Source organism: Sphaerodactylus townsendi, linkage group LG11 (assembly GCF_021028975.2).
Source record: "Sphaerodactylus townsendi isolate TG3544 linkage group LG11, MPM_Stown_v2.3, whole genome shotgun sequence".
Taxonomy (NCBI): Eukaryota; Metazoa; Chordata; class Lepidosauria; order Squamata; family Sphaerodactylidae; genus Sphaerodactylus; species Sphaerodactylus townsendi.
The window spans coordinates 78133349-78148442 of NC_059435.1; the positions used below are offsets into that span (position 1 = coordinate 78133349).

At 58.6% G+C, this 15094-nt stretch overlaps 1 protein-coding gene across 1 annotated transcript in view; it reads left to right on the plus strand.

The window, feature by feature from the left end:
* LOC125441169 (gastrula zinc finger protein XlCGF57.1-like) overlaps positions 1–5369 on the plus strand; it is a 264358-nt gene extending 258989 nt beyond the window's left edge. Inside the window, exons 4-5 of the mRNA XM_048511546.1 lie at positions 3274–3387; positions 3955–5369. Coding sequence (XP_048367503.1) covers positions 3274–3387; positions 3955–5231 — 1391 coding nt within the window. The 3' untranslated portion in view covers positions 5232–5369. The remainder of the gene's footprint in view (positions 1–3273; positions 3388–3954) is intronic.
* Positions 5370–15094: the final 9725 nt, after the last annotated feature.

The following is a 15094-nucleotide window of genomic DNA, read 5'->3' on the forward strand; positions in this document are numbered from 1 at the left end:
CCCCCCCCCCCCCACCCCCCCCCCCCCCCACCCCCCCCCCCCCCCACCCCCCCCCCCCCCCACCCCCCCCCCCCCCCACCCCCCCCCCCCCCCACCCCCCCCCCCCCCCACCCCCCCCCCCCCCCACCCCCCCCCCCCCCCACCCCCCCCCCCCCCCACCCCCCCCCCCCCCCACCCCCCCCCCCCCCCACCCCCCCCCCCCCCCACCCCCCCCCCCCCCCACCCCCCCCCCCCCCCACCCCCCCCCCCCCCCACCCCCCCCCCCCCCCACCCCCCCCCCCCCCCACCCCCCCCCCCCCCCACCCCCCCCCCCCCCCACCCCCCCCCCCCCCCACCCCCCCCCCCCCCCACCCCCCCCCCCCCCCACCCCCCCCCCCCCCCACCCCCCCCCCCCCCCACCCCCCCCCCCCCCCACCCCCCCCCCCCCCCACCCCCCCCCCCCCCCACCCCCCCCCCCCCCCACCCCCCCCCCCCCCCACCCCCCCCCCCCCCCACCCCCCCCCCCCCCCACCCCCCCCCCCCCCCACCCCCCCCCCCCCCCACCCCCCCCCCCCCCCACCCCCCCCCCCCCCCACCCCCCCCCCCCCCCACCCCCCCCCCCCCCCACCCCCCCCCCCCCCCACCCCCCCCCCCCCCCACCCCCCCCCCCCCCCACCCCCCCCCCCCCCCACCCCCCCCCCCCCCCACCCCCCCCCCCCCCCACCCCCCCCCCCCCCCACCCCCCCCCCCCCCCACCCCCCCCCCCCCCCACCCCCCCCCCCCCCCACCCCCCCCCCCCCCCACCCCCCCCCCCCCCCACCCCCCCCCCCCCCCACCCCCCCCCCCCCCCACCCCCCCCCCCCCCCACCCCCCCCCCCCCCCACCCCCCCCCCCCCCCACCCCCCCCCCCCCCCACCCCCCCCCCCCCCCACCCCCCCCCCCCCCCACCCCCCCCCCCCCCCACCCCCCCCCCCCCCCACCCCCCCCCCCCCCCACCCCCCCCCCCCCCCACCCCCCCCCCCCCCCACCCCCCCCCCCCCCCACCCCCCCCCCCCCCCACCCCCCCCCCCCCCCACCCCCCCCCCCCCCCACCCCCCCCCCCCCCCACCCCCCCCCCCCCCCACCCCCCCCCCCCCCCACCCCCCCCCCCCCCCACCCCCCCCCCCCCCCACCCCCCCCCCCCCCCACCCCCCCCCCCCCCCACCCCCCCCCCCCCCCACCCCCCCCCCCCCCCACCCCCCCCCCCCCCCACCCCCCCCCCCCCCCACCCCCCCCCCCCCCCACCCCCCCCCCCCCCCACCCCCCCCCCCCCCCACCCCCCCCCCCCCCCACCCCCCCCCCCCCCCACCCCCCCCCCCCCCCACCCCCCCCCCCCCCCACCCCCCCCCCCCCCCACCCCCCCCCCCCCCCACCCCCCCCCCCCCCCACCCCCCCCCCCCCCCACCCCCCCCCCCCCCCACCCCCCCCCCCCCCCACCCCCCCCCCCCCCCACCCCCCCCCCCCCCCACCCCCCCCCCCCCCCACCCCCCCCCCCCCCCACCCCCCCCCCCCCCCACCCCCCCCCCCCCCCACCCCCCCCCCCCCCCACCCCCCCCCCCCCCCACCCCCCCCCCCCCCCACCCCCCCCCCCCCCCACCCCCCCCCCCCCCCACCCCCCCCCCCCCCCACCCCCCCCCCCCCCCACCCCCCCCCCCCCCCACCCCCCCCCCCCCCCACCCCCCCCCCCCCCCACCCCCCCCCCCCCCCACCCCCCCCCCCCCCCACCCCCCCCCCCCCCCACCCCCCCCCCCCCCCACCCCCCCCCCCCCCCACCCCCCCCCCCCCCCACCCCCCCCCCCCCCCACCCCCCCCCCCCCCCACCCCCCCCCCCCCCCACCCCCCCCCCCCCCCACCCCCCCCCCCCCCCACCCCCCCCCCCCCCCACCCCCCCCCCCCCCCACCCCCCCCCCCCCCCACCCCCCCCCCCCCCCACCCCCCCCCCCCCCAAACCCCCCCCCCCCCAACCCCCCCCTCCCCCCCACCCCCCCCCCCCCCCACCCCCCCCCCCCCCCCCCCCCCCCCCCCCCCCCCCCCCCCCCCCCCCCCCCCCCCCACCCCCCACCCCTCCCTCCCCCCCACCCCCCCTCCCTCCCACCCACCCCCCCCCCCCCCCCCCCCCCCTCCCCCCCTCCCCCCCACCCCCCCCCCCCCCCTCCCCCCCCCCCCCCCCCCCCCCCCCCCCCCCCCCCCCCCCCCCCCCACCCCCCCCCCCCCCCCCCCCCGCCCCCCCCACCCCCCAGCTAAGGCATTTGCAATCTGAGATCAAGGAGGATCAAGATTGGTAGCCATAGATTGACTTCTCCTCCATAAATCTGTCCAAGCCCTTTTTAAAGCTATCCAGGTTAGTGGCCATCACCACCTCCTGTGGCAGCATATTCCAAACACCAATCACACGTTGCGTGAAGAAGTGTTTCCTTTTATTAGTCCTAATTCTTCCCCCCAGCATTTTCAATGGATGCCCCCTGGTTCTAGTATTGTGAGAAAGAGAGAAACATTTCTCTCTGTCAACATTTTCTACCCCATGCATAATTTCATAGACTTCAATCATCTCCCCCCTCAGACGTCTCCTCTTCAAACTAAAGAGTACCAAACGCTGCAGCCTCTCCTCATAAGGAAGGTGCTCCAGTCCCTCAATCATCCTCGTTGCCCTTCTCTGGTTTGGTGGCAGGAGCCCCAACACAGAGACCTCAGTCCTTTTCCAAACAATCCCAAAGGCCTTCAGGGCATCAGCACAGACCCTCAGAAATCCCAAGGAAGGACCAGCAGGCAGGCAGGCAGGCAGGGAGGGGGCCCAGTGGAGAGGCAGATTCCTGGCAAAGGGAGGGGTTGCATAAAAGTGCCATGTGTGTGTCGCGGGGGGGGGGGGGGGGGGATGCTCTGGGTCTTCACTGCTGACTGGGACGGGCATAGAAGGCCAGGAGGAGTGAGTCTAAAAGGCCGTAGAGAAAGGGGCCGGCAGCCGCAGCCCCCCCCCCCCCCTCCGCTGGTCTCAGGGTTTCTCCTGGACTGCTGGAGGTTTCCCATCTGGATCCCCCAGGGAGACTTCCTTCCCCCAGGAAGAGAGGCCTGCCCAGTTTCCTTCCGTTCTCTGCGTGCTCAGGAGCTCTGAGCTCAGAAGCCCCGCACCTTCACAACACGCAGGAGTGCTTGTGTGCGTGTGCGTGTGCGTGTGCGTGTGCGTGTGCGTGTGTGTGTGTGTGTGTGTGTAGACAGGTAGCCTGAAATGACTGGGATTCTGCCGCTTCTTCTCTGCAGGCCGCTTGTCAGTCAAGCCCGAGATCATCTGCCGAATCGAGCAGGGGCGGGAGCCGTGCGTCAGAGAGAGCTCGAAGCCCTGCAGACGGAGGAAGCCCCTGAACCAGTGGCTGGGTGAGGGGCCAGGGCCTGCCATCGCCATGCTTCCATCTTGCCTTTCCTCCACAGGCCCTCCCTTCTGTCTTCACAACGACCCTGTGTGGCAGGCCAGGGTGAATGGACACTCTTGGCCCAGTGCTTTTCATGCCCAGGCTGGGGGGCTGACATTGGCCCTTCCTGGTCTAGGCCCACAACTCCTGTCCGTCTGTCGGCTGGTGGGGGGTGGGTAGGAGGGAAGCTGGCACGAAGGGGCCTATGCCAGGGTACTTCCGCCCCTCAGCATAGCTAAATCCTGCCAGGCGGCAAAAGTTCTCTTAACCGCCTGTCCTGACTCCTTGGCAGACATGAGAACATTTGGGCAAGGGAGCAAAGAGGAAGGGAGATTTGTTCATTGAGAGGCCGGAGGAGGGTGTGTAAAAAGCTGGGGTGCGGGGGCAGGTGAGAGAAGGTGGCACGTAGCCACGTGGGACTTGAGGGTTCCCATCAGAAAGTTCTGATCTCTTGCTTGGATGTGGTTCCTTCCCGGCCTTTTAATCCCCGTTCAGCCGCGACTGGGAATCCATTTTCCTTTCTTCTCGGCAGGAGATGAAATTCGGATGGTGGGCGAGGAGGAAGGGGAAGGGCCGGGCACGATCCTGCGAATCCCGGCCCGACGCAAGAGAAAGAAGAAGGACCGCTCTGCAGGGATGGAAAAGCGGGTGACCCGAGCATCGAACGCCCCTGCCCAGGCTCTGCCCCGCGTGACGCTGAAGATGAACCCGCCCAAGTGCCCGGAGTGCGGCAAACGCTTCTTCAGCAACGTGGCCATGACCATCCACATCCGGTCCCACACCGGGGAGCGCCCCTTCAGGTGCCACCTGTGCCCCAAGGCCTTCCCTTCCAGAGGGGACCTGAAGCGCCACGTCAAGCGGCACATGCCTCAGAGCCCACCTGCCGCTGCAAGCAAGAGCCCCCCCGCCAAGGGCAAGAGGAGCGTGGCCGCCAAGCTGCAGCTCCTGCGCCACCTGCAGTGCACCCCGGGGCCCAAGAAGCCCCACACCTGTGCCCAGTGCGGGAAGAGCTTCGACACGAAGGCGAGCTTGCGGAAGCACGAGGGGACGCACTCAGCCGAGCGGCCCTTCGCCTGCCTGGAGTGCGGGCGCCGCTTCCGGCTCAAGCAGATCTTGGTGTCTCACATGAAGTCGCACGTCAAGGAGCGGCCCTTCGCCTGCGCCCAGTGTGGGAAATGCTTCGCCCAGGAGCGCAACGTCCGGAATCACCAGCGGGTCCACACGGGCGAGAAGCCCTTCTCATGCACGGCCTGCGGGAAGCGCTTCGGCTACAAGCAGCCCCTTCTCAAGCACCTGCGCCTCCACACCGGGGAGCGGCCCTTTTCCTGCCCCGAGTGCGGGAAGTCCTTTCGGGACAAGGCCACGCTGGTCATCCACAACCGGATGCACACCGGGGAGCGGCCCTACCGCTGCGCCTTCTGTGGCAAGACCTGCCGGCAGAAGCAGCACCTGAACAGCCACCTGCGAGTCCACCGTGGGGAGAAGCTGCCCTCCGAGGGGGGCACGGGCCGCGCTCTGCAGGAGAAGCCCTACGCGTGCCCCACCTGCGAGAAGCGGTTCCGAGACAGGAAGATCATGCTGGCCCACCAGAAGACCCACGAGGACGAGCAGCCACCGAGGAGCGGCCCCCTTCTTGGCAGAGCTGCCCCGTCCCAGGGAGAAGCAAAATCCGCGGGCAAAGGAGCAGGCGCCAGCCGGAAGGTCCCGCCGGCCTCTCTGGATGCAAAGGCCCCCCTGGTGTGCCCGGACTGCGGCAGCAGCTTCAGCCAGCAGAAGTATCTCACCCTGCACCGCAGGAGCCACAGGTGAGGAGCGGAGCTGCGGCAGCAGCAGCTGCTGGGATTCAAGACTGGCCTCAGGCGAGAGGCCACCAGAGCCTGATGCGGAGGAGGTGCTTGCAGAAAAGAGGACAGACACAGCTCCAAAGCTGCGCGGGGCTCCTTGTGCTTTCCTGACTGGAAAGGATTTCACGGAAGTTCCTCTTCCTTCACCTGACTCCCTGTGGGCTCGACTCACCTTTCTCACCCCGGAGTGGGCACAAACGAGTCTTCCCGCCTCGCCCCCTTTCAGACTAACTGGTTCTGGTCATCGCAGAGCTGGAGAAAGGGCAGAAGAGGCTGCGGGCTGGGAGCCCAGCTGGCGGGGGGAAGGGAGGGAGGGGGGAGTCCAGGGGGGGGTTGAGGATGCTTGGAGGCAGCAGGAAGTCCTGTTTTTGTGTGCCTCGGCTGGGGTCAAAGCACATGAAAGACGAGACAGCAGGACTTCCTGGTCACGTGGGGGGGAAATTTTGCGCCCCCCTCGTGACCGGACGAGTGGTACCCCTTGTCCCTAGGCAGATATGCCACTGCCAGGGGGCAACATCCTAGAATCATGGAAGGCCTCGGCCTCTGTGCCCTGTTGTTGGTCTTTCAGGGCAACTGGCTGGGCTCTGTGTCGGACCCTCCCTGGTTTGATCCAGCAGGGCTCTTATTTTCTTACGGAAATTGTTTATAGCTGTATTGTTCCAGAAGTAAAATCACAAAAGCTAAGAACTTTAATTGGACTGATCCACTGACACATGGCAACAGCCTTTTATCCCAGTTGTGGGGGAAAGTGTTTAGTCTAAAACCAGCACATGGAATCCAAGAGTCTCTGATGTTGCATCAACCACCAAATCGCCCGGCTTTCCTGAGATGAGTCTTCTCTTCAGTACCTGATATCTGCTGACAATGAGCCCTCTTGACTGAAGAGAGCTTGGACGCATATTTATTCTAGATGTCAAGTGTAAACCTCATGTCCTAGCCCCAAATCTCTCATGTTTATCTTTTAAGATGTTTATTTAAAATCAATCCTATAACTCTTGAAATCATTTAATAAAAATAATCCCAAAACCGCTAGCACATGTTAATCAAATGAGAAATCAAAACGTATGCATGTCATTTCTTATCTTAAATTTAAAAGATAAAATACATTTTCTAAGATTTTTACTAAAGCGTCTTGAGAATCGCAGCTCCGGGTTGAGAGATTCAGGGGTGTTGTACTGTCTGATCATAAATCTGTTTATTCACAGACTAACTTTCTCAAGGTTGGGACAGTGAGAACAAGACGGAAGCGGTCCGAAGCAGTACGTGCTTCCAGATTTAAAAACTAAAAAACCAAATCCTCTGCCAGAGGCTCTTCAGGATCCTGTACCTGCTGACCATGTGGCTGTGCGGGAGCGCTGGAGTTCATCAGACCTCTTTACCAGCCCAGAGCAGCCATTCTCAACCAGGGTTCCGTGGTACCCTGGGGTGCCGTGAGCATGTCCCAGGGGTACCGCGGCAACACTACCACCCCCCCCTTCAGTTTTGTGGTGTGTCCCACTGATGCCAACAAGGACATGGAGCGGCAGGGCCTGCCGCAAGGTCAGCAGCCACCCCCCCCCAGTGCTTCCCTTCACCCTGGGAGGGGAAGGTGGGGGGTGTGGCAAGCAGGAGCAATGGGAGGGGAAGGTGGGGGGTGTGGCAAGCAGGAGCAATGGGAGGGGAAGGTGGGGGGTGTGGCAAGCAGGAGCAATGGGAGGGGAAGGTGGGGGTGCAAGGGCAGGCTAGCTGTGGGAGGGAAGGGGGGTGCGGCAGCAGGGGCAATGGGAGGGGAAGGTGGGGGGTGGCAGCAGGGGTACCGTGAGATATGAAGAGTGAGGTCAAGGGTGCCCTGACCTCGAAAAGGTGGGGAAACACTGGCCTGGAGGATGCAAAATTAAAAGGTGGATCTTGCAGGTCTCGATTTCCGAGCCTTGATGTCATTGGCTTTAATTAGCCTATTAATTTAATTAGCCAAGCACTGTTGTTGTTACAGGTGAGGAAGACAAGTTGGGGAGAACGGGATGGGGGGGGGCAGGGGGAGGGAAGTAACAAGCACAATGCAGGCACATTTGGGGGCAGCTCCCCCAGACTGGGAATGGGCCAAGTCGGGGCTTCTGAGCGGCCTGGTGGCCTCCTTGTGTCCAAGAGAAGGTTCTCGGGCAGAGAGAGTTGGAGAAGACCTTGCGCAGTGAGACACCCTGGAGAGCCTCGGCCAGTCACAGGAGACCAGGCAGCACAAGGCAGGCCGTGGGGGGTGGGGAGTGTCACAGTCAGGGTAAGGAGCCCTTGAGCTCCTCTCAAATGTCTTAGCCCCTCAGAATGGTTTGGCCCCCATTTGCGGGGTGGGGGTGATGTGTTTTTCCCACACTGGCTACACTCCCAAGTGCTGGCAGGGAGGCTGATAAGCATAAGCATTTTTTTATTGTCATTGTGCACGCACAACGAAATTCACAGCAGCATTCCTCGATGCACACAATGTCAGACTCATACCCCATCCTCACTTTCCCCTTCCTCCGCCCATCCCTACACAGCCCCAAACACATCAACACGAAGCCGCGGAGTTCAGCATAGCCACAGCTCTAGAGCAGAAGCTGTCTCTAAGCCTCTTTGTCCTAGTTTTGATAGACCTGTATCGTCTGCTGGATGGCAACACTTCAAAAAGAGAGTGTGCTGGATGAGACGGGCCTCTCAGAATATTTTGGGCTTTCTTTAGGCTTCGGGAATTATAGAGTTCTTCCAAGGAGGGGAGAGGGCAGCCAATAATCCTCTGTGCAGGTAATCACCCTTTGGAGCTTTTCCTATCTGCCACTGTGCAACTGGAGAACCATACACAGATGCAGTAGGTTAAGCACTGGCGTAATGCCCATTGGGCAAGGTGGGCAGCTGCCCAGGGCATCACCTTGTGGGGGGCATCAAAATGCTGGGTTCGTTTTTGGGTATTTTAGTGGTTTTCCATTTTTGGCCTGCAGGGGGCGCAGTTTTTAGGCTAGCGGCACCAAAATGTCAGCTTATCATCAGGAGACTGTCCTGATGATACCCCCCAAGTTTGGTGAGGGCTTGGTGTTTGCATTCGGTGCTGCGACTCCCAAAGGGGGTGCCCCATCCCCCATTGTTTCCAATGGGAGCCAATAGGAGATGGGGGCTACAGTTTTGAGGGCCCATAACTTTAGTTCCTCTGAATTAACTGCACGAAACCTCCGGTATTACCAGGGCAGTCTCTTTGAAGACCCCGAAAGCCGAGACTGTGCCTTCAGAAATGTTCCGCCATGGCCTCGCAGCCTCCATTGACAGCAATGCAGTAAAACTCAATGCAGAACAAAGAATCTTGGGCAAATTTTTGGGATGTGCTTGCAGGGAGAGGGCATTCTTAAACGTATCCCAGCACCAAAATTTTCAGAGGCATCATCTGGAAGATTCTGTCATGATGGCACCCCCCCAAGGTTTTGGTGCAGTTTGCGATTCAGAGGTTCCAAAGTTCAGCGGGACCCTCAAAAGCGGTAGCCCCCATCTCACTTAGCAAAGAATAAATGGGATGGGGCATTCTCTTGCTGAGGGTCCATAACATTGGACCCCCTAAACCAAACTGCACCAAACTAGGGTCCTCATTAGAACAGTTTCCAGATGATACCCTGAAATTTTGGTGCCGATCCCATCCAAAAAAAATGCGCCTCCTGCAGGAACATCCCAGAAATTTTGCCCAAGAATCTTTGTTCTGCATTGGAGTTTTCTGTGTTGCTGTCCATGGGGGTTTGCAGGCTGAGGCGCTTGGGCACATTTCGGCCAGAGAGCATAGTCTCTCAAAACTTCTTCAGGGTCTCATCAGGAGACTGCTCCCGATGATAATTTCCAGGTTTGGGTGGGCAGCGGTGCAGCAGGCCCAAAGTTATGGACCCTCAAAACTGTAGCCCCCATCTCCTATTATCTCCCATTGGAACAATGGGGGATGGGGCACTCCCTTTGGGAGTCCATAATTTTGGACTCCTTGAGCCAAACCTCACCAAACATGGGGAGTAGCATAAGGACAGTCTCCTGATGATATACTGAAATTTTGGTGCTGCTTTGTCTAAAAATGCACCCCCTGTAGGCACCAATGTCCTGGTGCAAAGAAAAATTGGTCGTGGTGGAGTGGCCGCCCATGGGAGGGGGGGGGGGGCATCCAACTCAGGTTTTGCCCAGGGCTACAGTTTGCCCAGGGCTGCCTCGTTACGCCCCTGAGGTTAAGACACTCTCTATAGCACAGCGGTGAAAGGACACCAGGAGCTTTCCATTCAGTTGTTGTTTCCTTAAAAGTCTCAGATAGTACAGTCTTTGCTGGGCCTTCTTAACCACCGCGGCAGATGAAGGCAAGACTGGGCCAGCTGAGGGACAACCCCAGGAAGGTGCCCTGTGCCGCAGCCCGAGTTCCGATCACCCTCCAAATAGATAAACCGCTGTGCAACACCAGGCCTCATTCTTCGAGCCCCAGAAACCAGATCTTTTTCTTAGCATGAGCCCAAGTGAGCAGCGGCAGGTGGCCCTTGTCTGTGCAGCCCATCCTGGAAAAGAGGGCGGATTTGGGCCCGGTGGTTGTGCGCGGTGGGACTTGCTCTGCAGTTTGCAGGCCCAGGAAAAGCAAAGGAGTTAACGGGGATCTTGGGTAACTGGGGGAGAAACTGATCACTGGACCAGAGAGGTTTCCTGACTGGACAAAATGACACACTAATTAAAGGCAATTACAAAACAGTGTGGGTGGAAATACAAGAAGGCCTCCAAAGATGGTCTAAACTGACGGTTTCATGACTAGGAATAATTTCTACGATTAAAAAATGAATACTGGCTGTTGTGGGTTTTCCGGGCTCTGTGGCCGTGGTCTGGTAGTTCTTTCTCCTCAGTTCCACCTGCGGCTGTGGCTGGCATCTTCGGAGACATGTCACAGTAAGATATATTTCTCTCCATGAGAAAGGGTGGAGTGATTTCTATTTCAGAGGTTACCAATCTATATACAAGAAAAAGTCTTGAAGGAATGGCAGAAACACATAAATGTGTTCATGTGGAACAGCAAATGCGTTCATGTGGAACAGTGAGCAGCAGTGGCGTAGGAGGCTAAGAGCTCGTGTATCTAATCTGGAGGAACCAGGTTTGATTCCCCGCTCTGCCGTCTGAGCTGTGGAGGCTTCTCTGGGGAATTCTGATTAGCCTGGGCACTCCCACACACGCCAGCTGGGTGACCTTGGGCTAGTCACAGCTTCTCGGAGCTCTCTCAGCCCCACCCACCCCACAGGGTGTTTGTTGTGAGGGGCGAAGGGCAAGGAGATTGTAAGCCCCTTTGAGTCTCCTGCAGGAGAGAGAGGGGGGATATAAATCCAAAAACTCTTCCACTCACTCAAAAAACCACGAATCAGATTTCAAGTTTTACCAGTTGAGAAACAGAGAGGAGGAGATTAGCACGACTTAATATTCACTGTGCTAACAAGCAGCTGGTCTGAACTGCGGATCAGATTAAAAACCCAGACCAAAGAGCAACGACATTGGAAATAGGAGATTTGGAAGAAGGTTTACATAATTACTTATGGACTAAAACATCAATCAAAAAGATAGAAGCCATGTAATTGGAGATGGACAATTCAGGATTTGGGAATCTTTCTGAAGAAGATAACCTGATTAATGGGGTGGAAGTGGCAGAGACCTTAGGTGGGGGTGACCACGTTCTCCTGGAGATTTTAGGAAGGCTTTTGACAAGGTGCCCCATGATATTCTTGCAAGTAAGCTGGAAAGATGTGGACTAGACAATGCAACTGCTAGATGGATTTGTAGTTGGTTGACTGGTCGAACACAAAGAGTGCTCGTCAATGGCTCATTTTCATTCTGGAGAGAAGTGACTAGTATGCCACAGGATTCTGTCCTGGGCCCAGTGCTTGTCAGTACTTTTATCAATGACTTGGATGATGGATTAGAGGGCATCCTAATCAAATCTGCACCATATTGCACCATATCAAATTTGACCCCGATAGAGGCTGACTATGATAACAATATGAAAAAAAAATGATTTTATAACACACGGGAGATATGATAAACTTCCAAGGCGAAATCAAATTTTGGCAAAAGTTGAAGGATTAAGGCAAAAAAGTAAATTGGCTACTATATTTTTAAATACTTTTGAGATTTAAAAAGGACATTCACACGGCAAGAGGTATAATAAGGGAACTGACTGAACTTGAAAGGATGATAACAGCAAAAATTTATAGAAACAAATTTATAAGCTATTCAATTTGTCACAGACCAATTAAAATATGTATGGTTAGATGAACACAACATTTCGAGGAAGAAGCAATCTAACAATGGCAAGATACTGAACAATCGGAGAACTTCCGGTCGCAGCAGGGCCCGGCAGCTGCTCGGCACAACGCTCCGTGAAGGCTTGAAGTAAGTAGAAACAAATTTCTTATTTATCTCATTTCCCAAATTAACTGGATAACAGAAGTGAGGGTTTTTTTTACCAGAGCTACCTTCAGCTACAAATAAATATGGGTTGTAAAAAGTGACAAAGGGAAGCAGAAATGGAAGGAAACTCCCCCACCCCACCCACTTGCTAAACAATCAAATATAAGGGACTTTTTTTCAGTTCCAATGGAAAACCGTTTTGAATTCTAACGAATAATGAACTAGAAAATGCTGCTGGTGTCTCTGACAGTCACATTGTAGTAAAATCATGAGCCTTAGAGAGGGTTCCCAGGTTTTATAGATCTTTTGTCCCTCGGTATTAATTCAATTAACTATATTTGCTATTTTTATATCCATACAACTTTTAAAATGTGAACATTTTAATTACTGTATACGTTTTTGTTCTGGTCTGACTGTAATAAAAAATAATACTAACAATGGCAAACATTATGGACAGAAGATATAAAATTTATAATCAGTCACACACTATGAGAAAACTGGTATGAACTACTTTATTGGTGGTGTAGTATTAGTCCAATTTCCAAAGGATATTGAGGAGATGGACAAAAACTGTACAGTGAAATGCTGGAAATGGAAAGAGGTGGACGACCCTCTTTCTCCTCTGGTGACAAAAAAGAGGAAAGAAATACATGCCAAAATTTAGAAAAATCTAAACAATAAATGTACCATGGAAGCCCAGAGTGTGCTATTGGGCGTTTGGCCAAAGCATATTCCAAAAAATTTGGAAGAATTGTTTAGAAATATACTAATGGCAGCAAGGTTTGATTTGCAACAAAATAGAGAGCAGAAGTGGGCCCAGGCTGGGCCGGCTGGGAAGATAAATTAGCTGGATATGCAGGAATGGCAAAATTAACGAACTACGTGAAAGGAAAGCCTGAACAAAGAATTTCAAGATAAATAGGAAGCATGCTAATATTTTCCATTAAGAACGGGGAGTGGAGAACGAGGCTATGAATTACTAATAATCCTCTTTATATATTGAAAAGGTATTGAAAAGTTGTTAAAAAGTGGAAAAAACAGATCATGAATAGATGATGGTGGTATTATGGGAACTCAACATTTGGTTAAGTATTTTATAGAAATTTCTAATATGGCTACCAATCTTGATCCTCCTTGATGTGAGATTGCAAATGCCTTAGCAGACCAGGTGCTCGGGAGCAGCAGCAGCAGCAGAAGGCCATTGCGTTCACATCCTACATGTGAGCTCCCAAAGGCACCTGGTGGGCCACTGCGAGTAGCAGAGAGCTGGACTAGATGGACTCTGGTCTGATCCAGCCGGCTTGTTCTTATGTTCTTATGCTCTCAGATTGCAAATGCCTTTGCAGACCAGGTGCTCGGGAGCAGCAGCAGCAGCAGAAGGCCATTGCTTTCACCTCCTGCACGTGAGCTCCCAAAGGCACCCTGTGGTGGAGCCACTGCGAAGTGGCAGAGAGAAAGCTGAGACTAGATGGACTCTGAATTACTGATCCAGCCCGGCTTGTTCTTATGTTCTTATGCTCTCTCAGATTGCAAATGCCTTAGCAGACCAGGGGTGCTCATGGGGAGCAGCAGCAGCAACAGAGAGCCCTTGCTTTCCACACTCTGCCATTGAGTCTCCCAAAGGCACCTGGTGGAGCCACTCTCTTTGAGTGGCAGAGAGCTGGAATAGATGGACTCTGGTCAGGTCCAACCCGGCTTGTTCTTATGAACCTTATGCTCTGGGTACGAAATGCTGTAACAGACCAGGTGCTCTCAGGAGCAGCAGCAGCAGCAGCAGAAGCCGCCATTGCTTTCACCTCCTGCAACGTAGAGCTCCCAAAGGCACCTGGTGGAGGCCACCGTGCAGTGGCAGAGGGCTGGACTAGATGGACTCTGGTCACAGTCCAGCAAGGCTTGTTCTTATGTTCTTATGCTCTCAGATTGCAAATGCCTGTAGCAGACCAGGTGCTCAGGAACAGCAGCTTGGCAGCAGCTGAAGCGCCATTGCTTTCACCCTCACTGCACGTGAGCTCCCAAAGGCACCTGGTGGGCCACTGCGAGTAGCAGAAGAGCTGGACTAAGATGGACTCTGGTCTGATCCAGCCGGCTTGTTCTTATGTTCTTATGCTCTCCAGATTGCAAATGCCTTTAGCAGAACCAGGTGCTCATGGAGCAGCAGCAGCAGCAGAGAGCCCTTGCTTTCCCCACCTCTACATTATTGAGCTCCAAAGGCACCTGGTGGAGCCACTCACAGTGGCAGAGAGCTGGATAGATGGACTCTGGTCTGATCCAGCCGGCTTGTTCTTATGTTCTTATGCTCTCAGATTGCAAATGCCTTAGCAGACCAGGTGCTCAGGAGCAGCAGCAGCAGCAGAAGGCCATTGCTTTCACCTCCTGCACGTGAGCTCCCAAAGGCACCTGGTGGGCCACTGCGAGTGGCAGAGAGCTGGACTAGATGGACTCTTGGTCTCACAGTCAGCAGCCCGGCTTGTTCTTATGTTCTTATGCTCTCAGATTGCAAATGCCTTAGCAGACCAGGTGCTCAGGAGCAGCAGCAGCAGCAGAAGGCCATTGCTTTCACACCCTGCACGTGAGCTCCCAAAGGCACCTGGTGGGCCACTGCAAGGAGTAGAGTGCTGGACTAGATGGACTCTGGTCTGATCCAGCAGGCTCGTTCTTAGGTTCCTAATAGTCATCATTGCAAGTTTACTATGTTTATCAGGTGTTGTACAGGGTGGCTTGTGGTTTCTGGTAACATTATCACGATAGTCACCATTTAATGCTCATTATTAGATCATTGTTTTGCTACTCAACACTTGCCATCATATGTCGTCTACTGCTCATGACATCCTTGTTTATGACACGCCCACTTTTTCCCTTCTGATCTAGGGATTGCTCCTGGGGTTTGGAGTCTGCTCGCGTTCCTTTCTCCTGGTGAGACTCCTCCTGTGCCGCTGAAGCCTGAAATGCGGAGATGTTTCTCTCTCCCGTGATCCTATTTGGGGGCTCTATTTTCAGGGGGTGGGCAGAGTGCGTGCGTGGGGAGGGGGAGCCCAGCTCTGAAAGAGGGCGGGGGTGGTGGCCCTCCCTCCTTTGCGCTGACTTTCGGACGGACTTCTCTCCCCTGGGGAGAATGGGGCGGGGGCGGGGGGCTGAAACGGGTCCTGCAGAGCAGCTTCATCCTCCGAGTCTCCGCCTGGCCCAGATGAGCTGGGGGGCTGCCTGGGCGCAAAGAGGACCCCCCCCGCTGCTGGGGTTGGGGGGTCGGTGGGGGGGGGGGTGTCGCGCTCGCATCCTCCCGTGGGGGCGCGCCTGCTCCCAAGCCCGGCGGGGGGGGGGGCAGCGGCACGGCGACTCCTCAGCGCCGCCACTTTGCACGCGCTCAGAGGCCGCGGCGCGGGAGGCGGGGTCGGGCTGCTCTGGCCGGCGCTCTCGGTGGGCTTCGGGCGG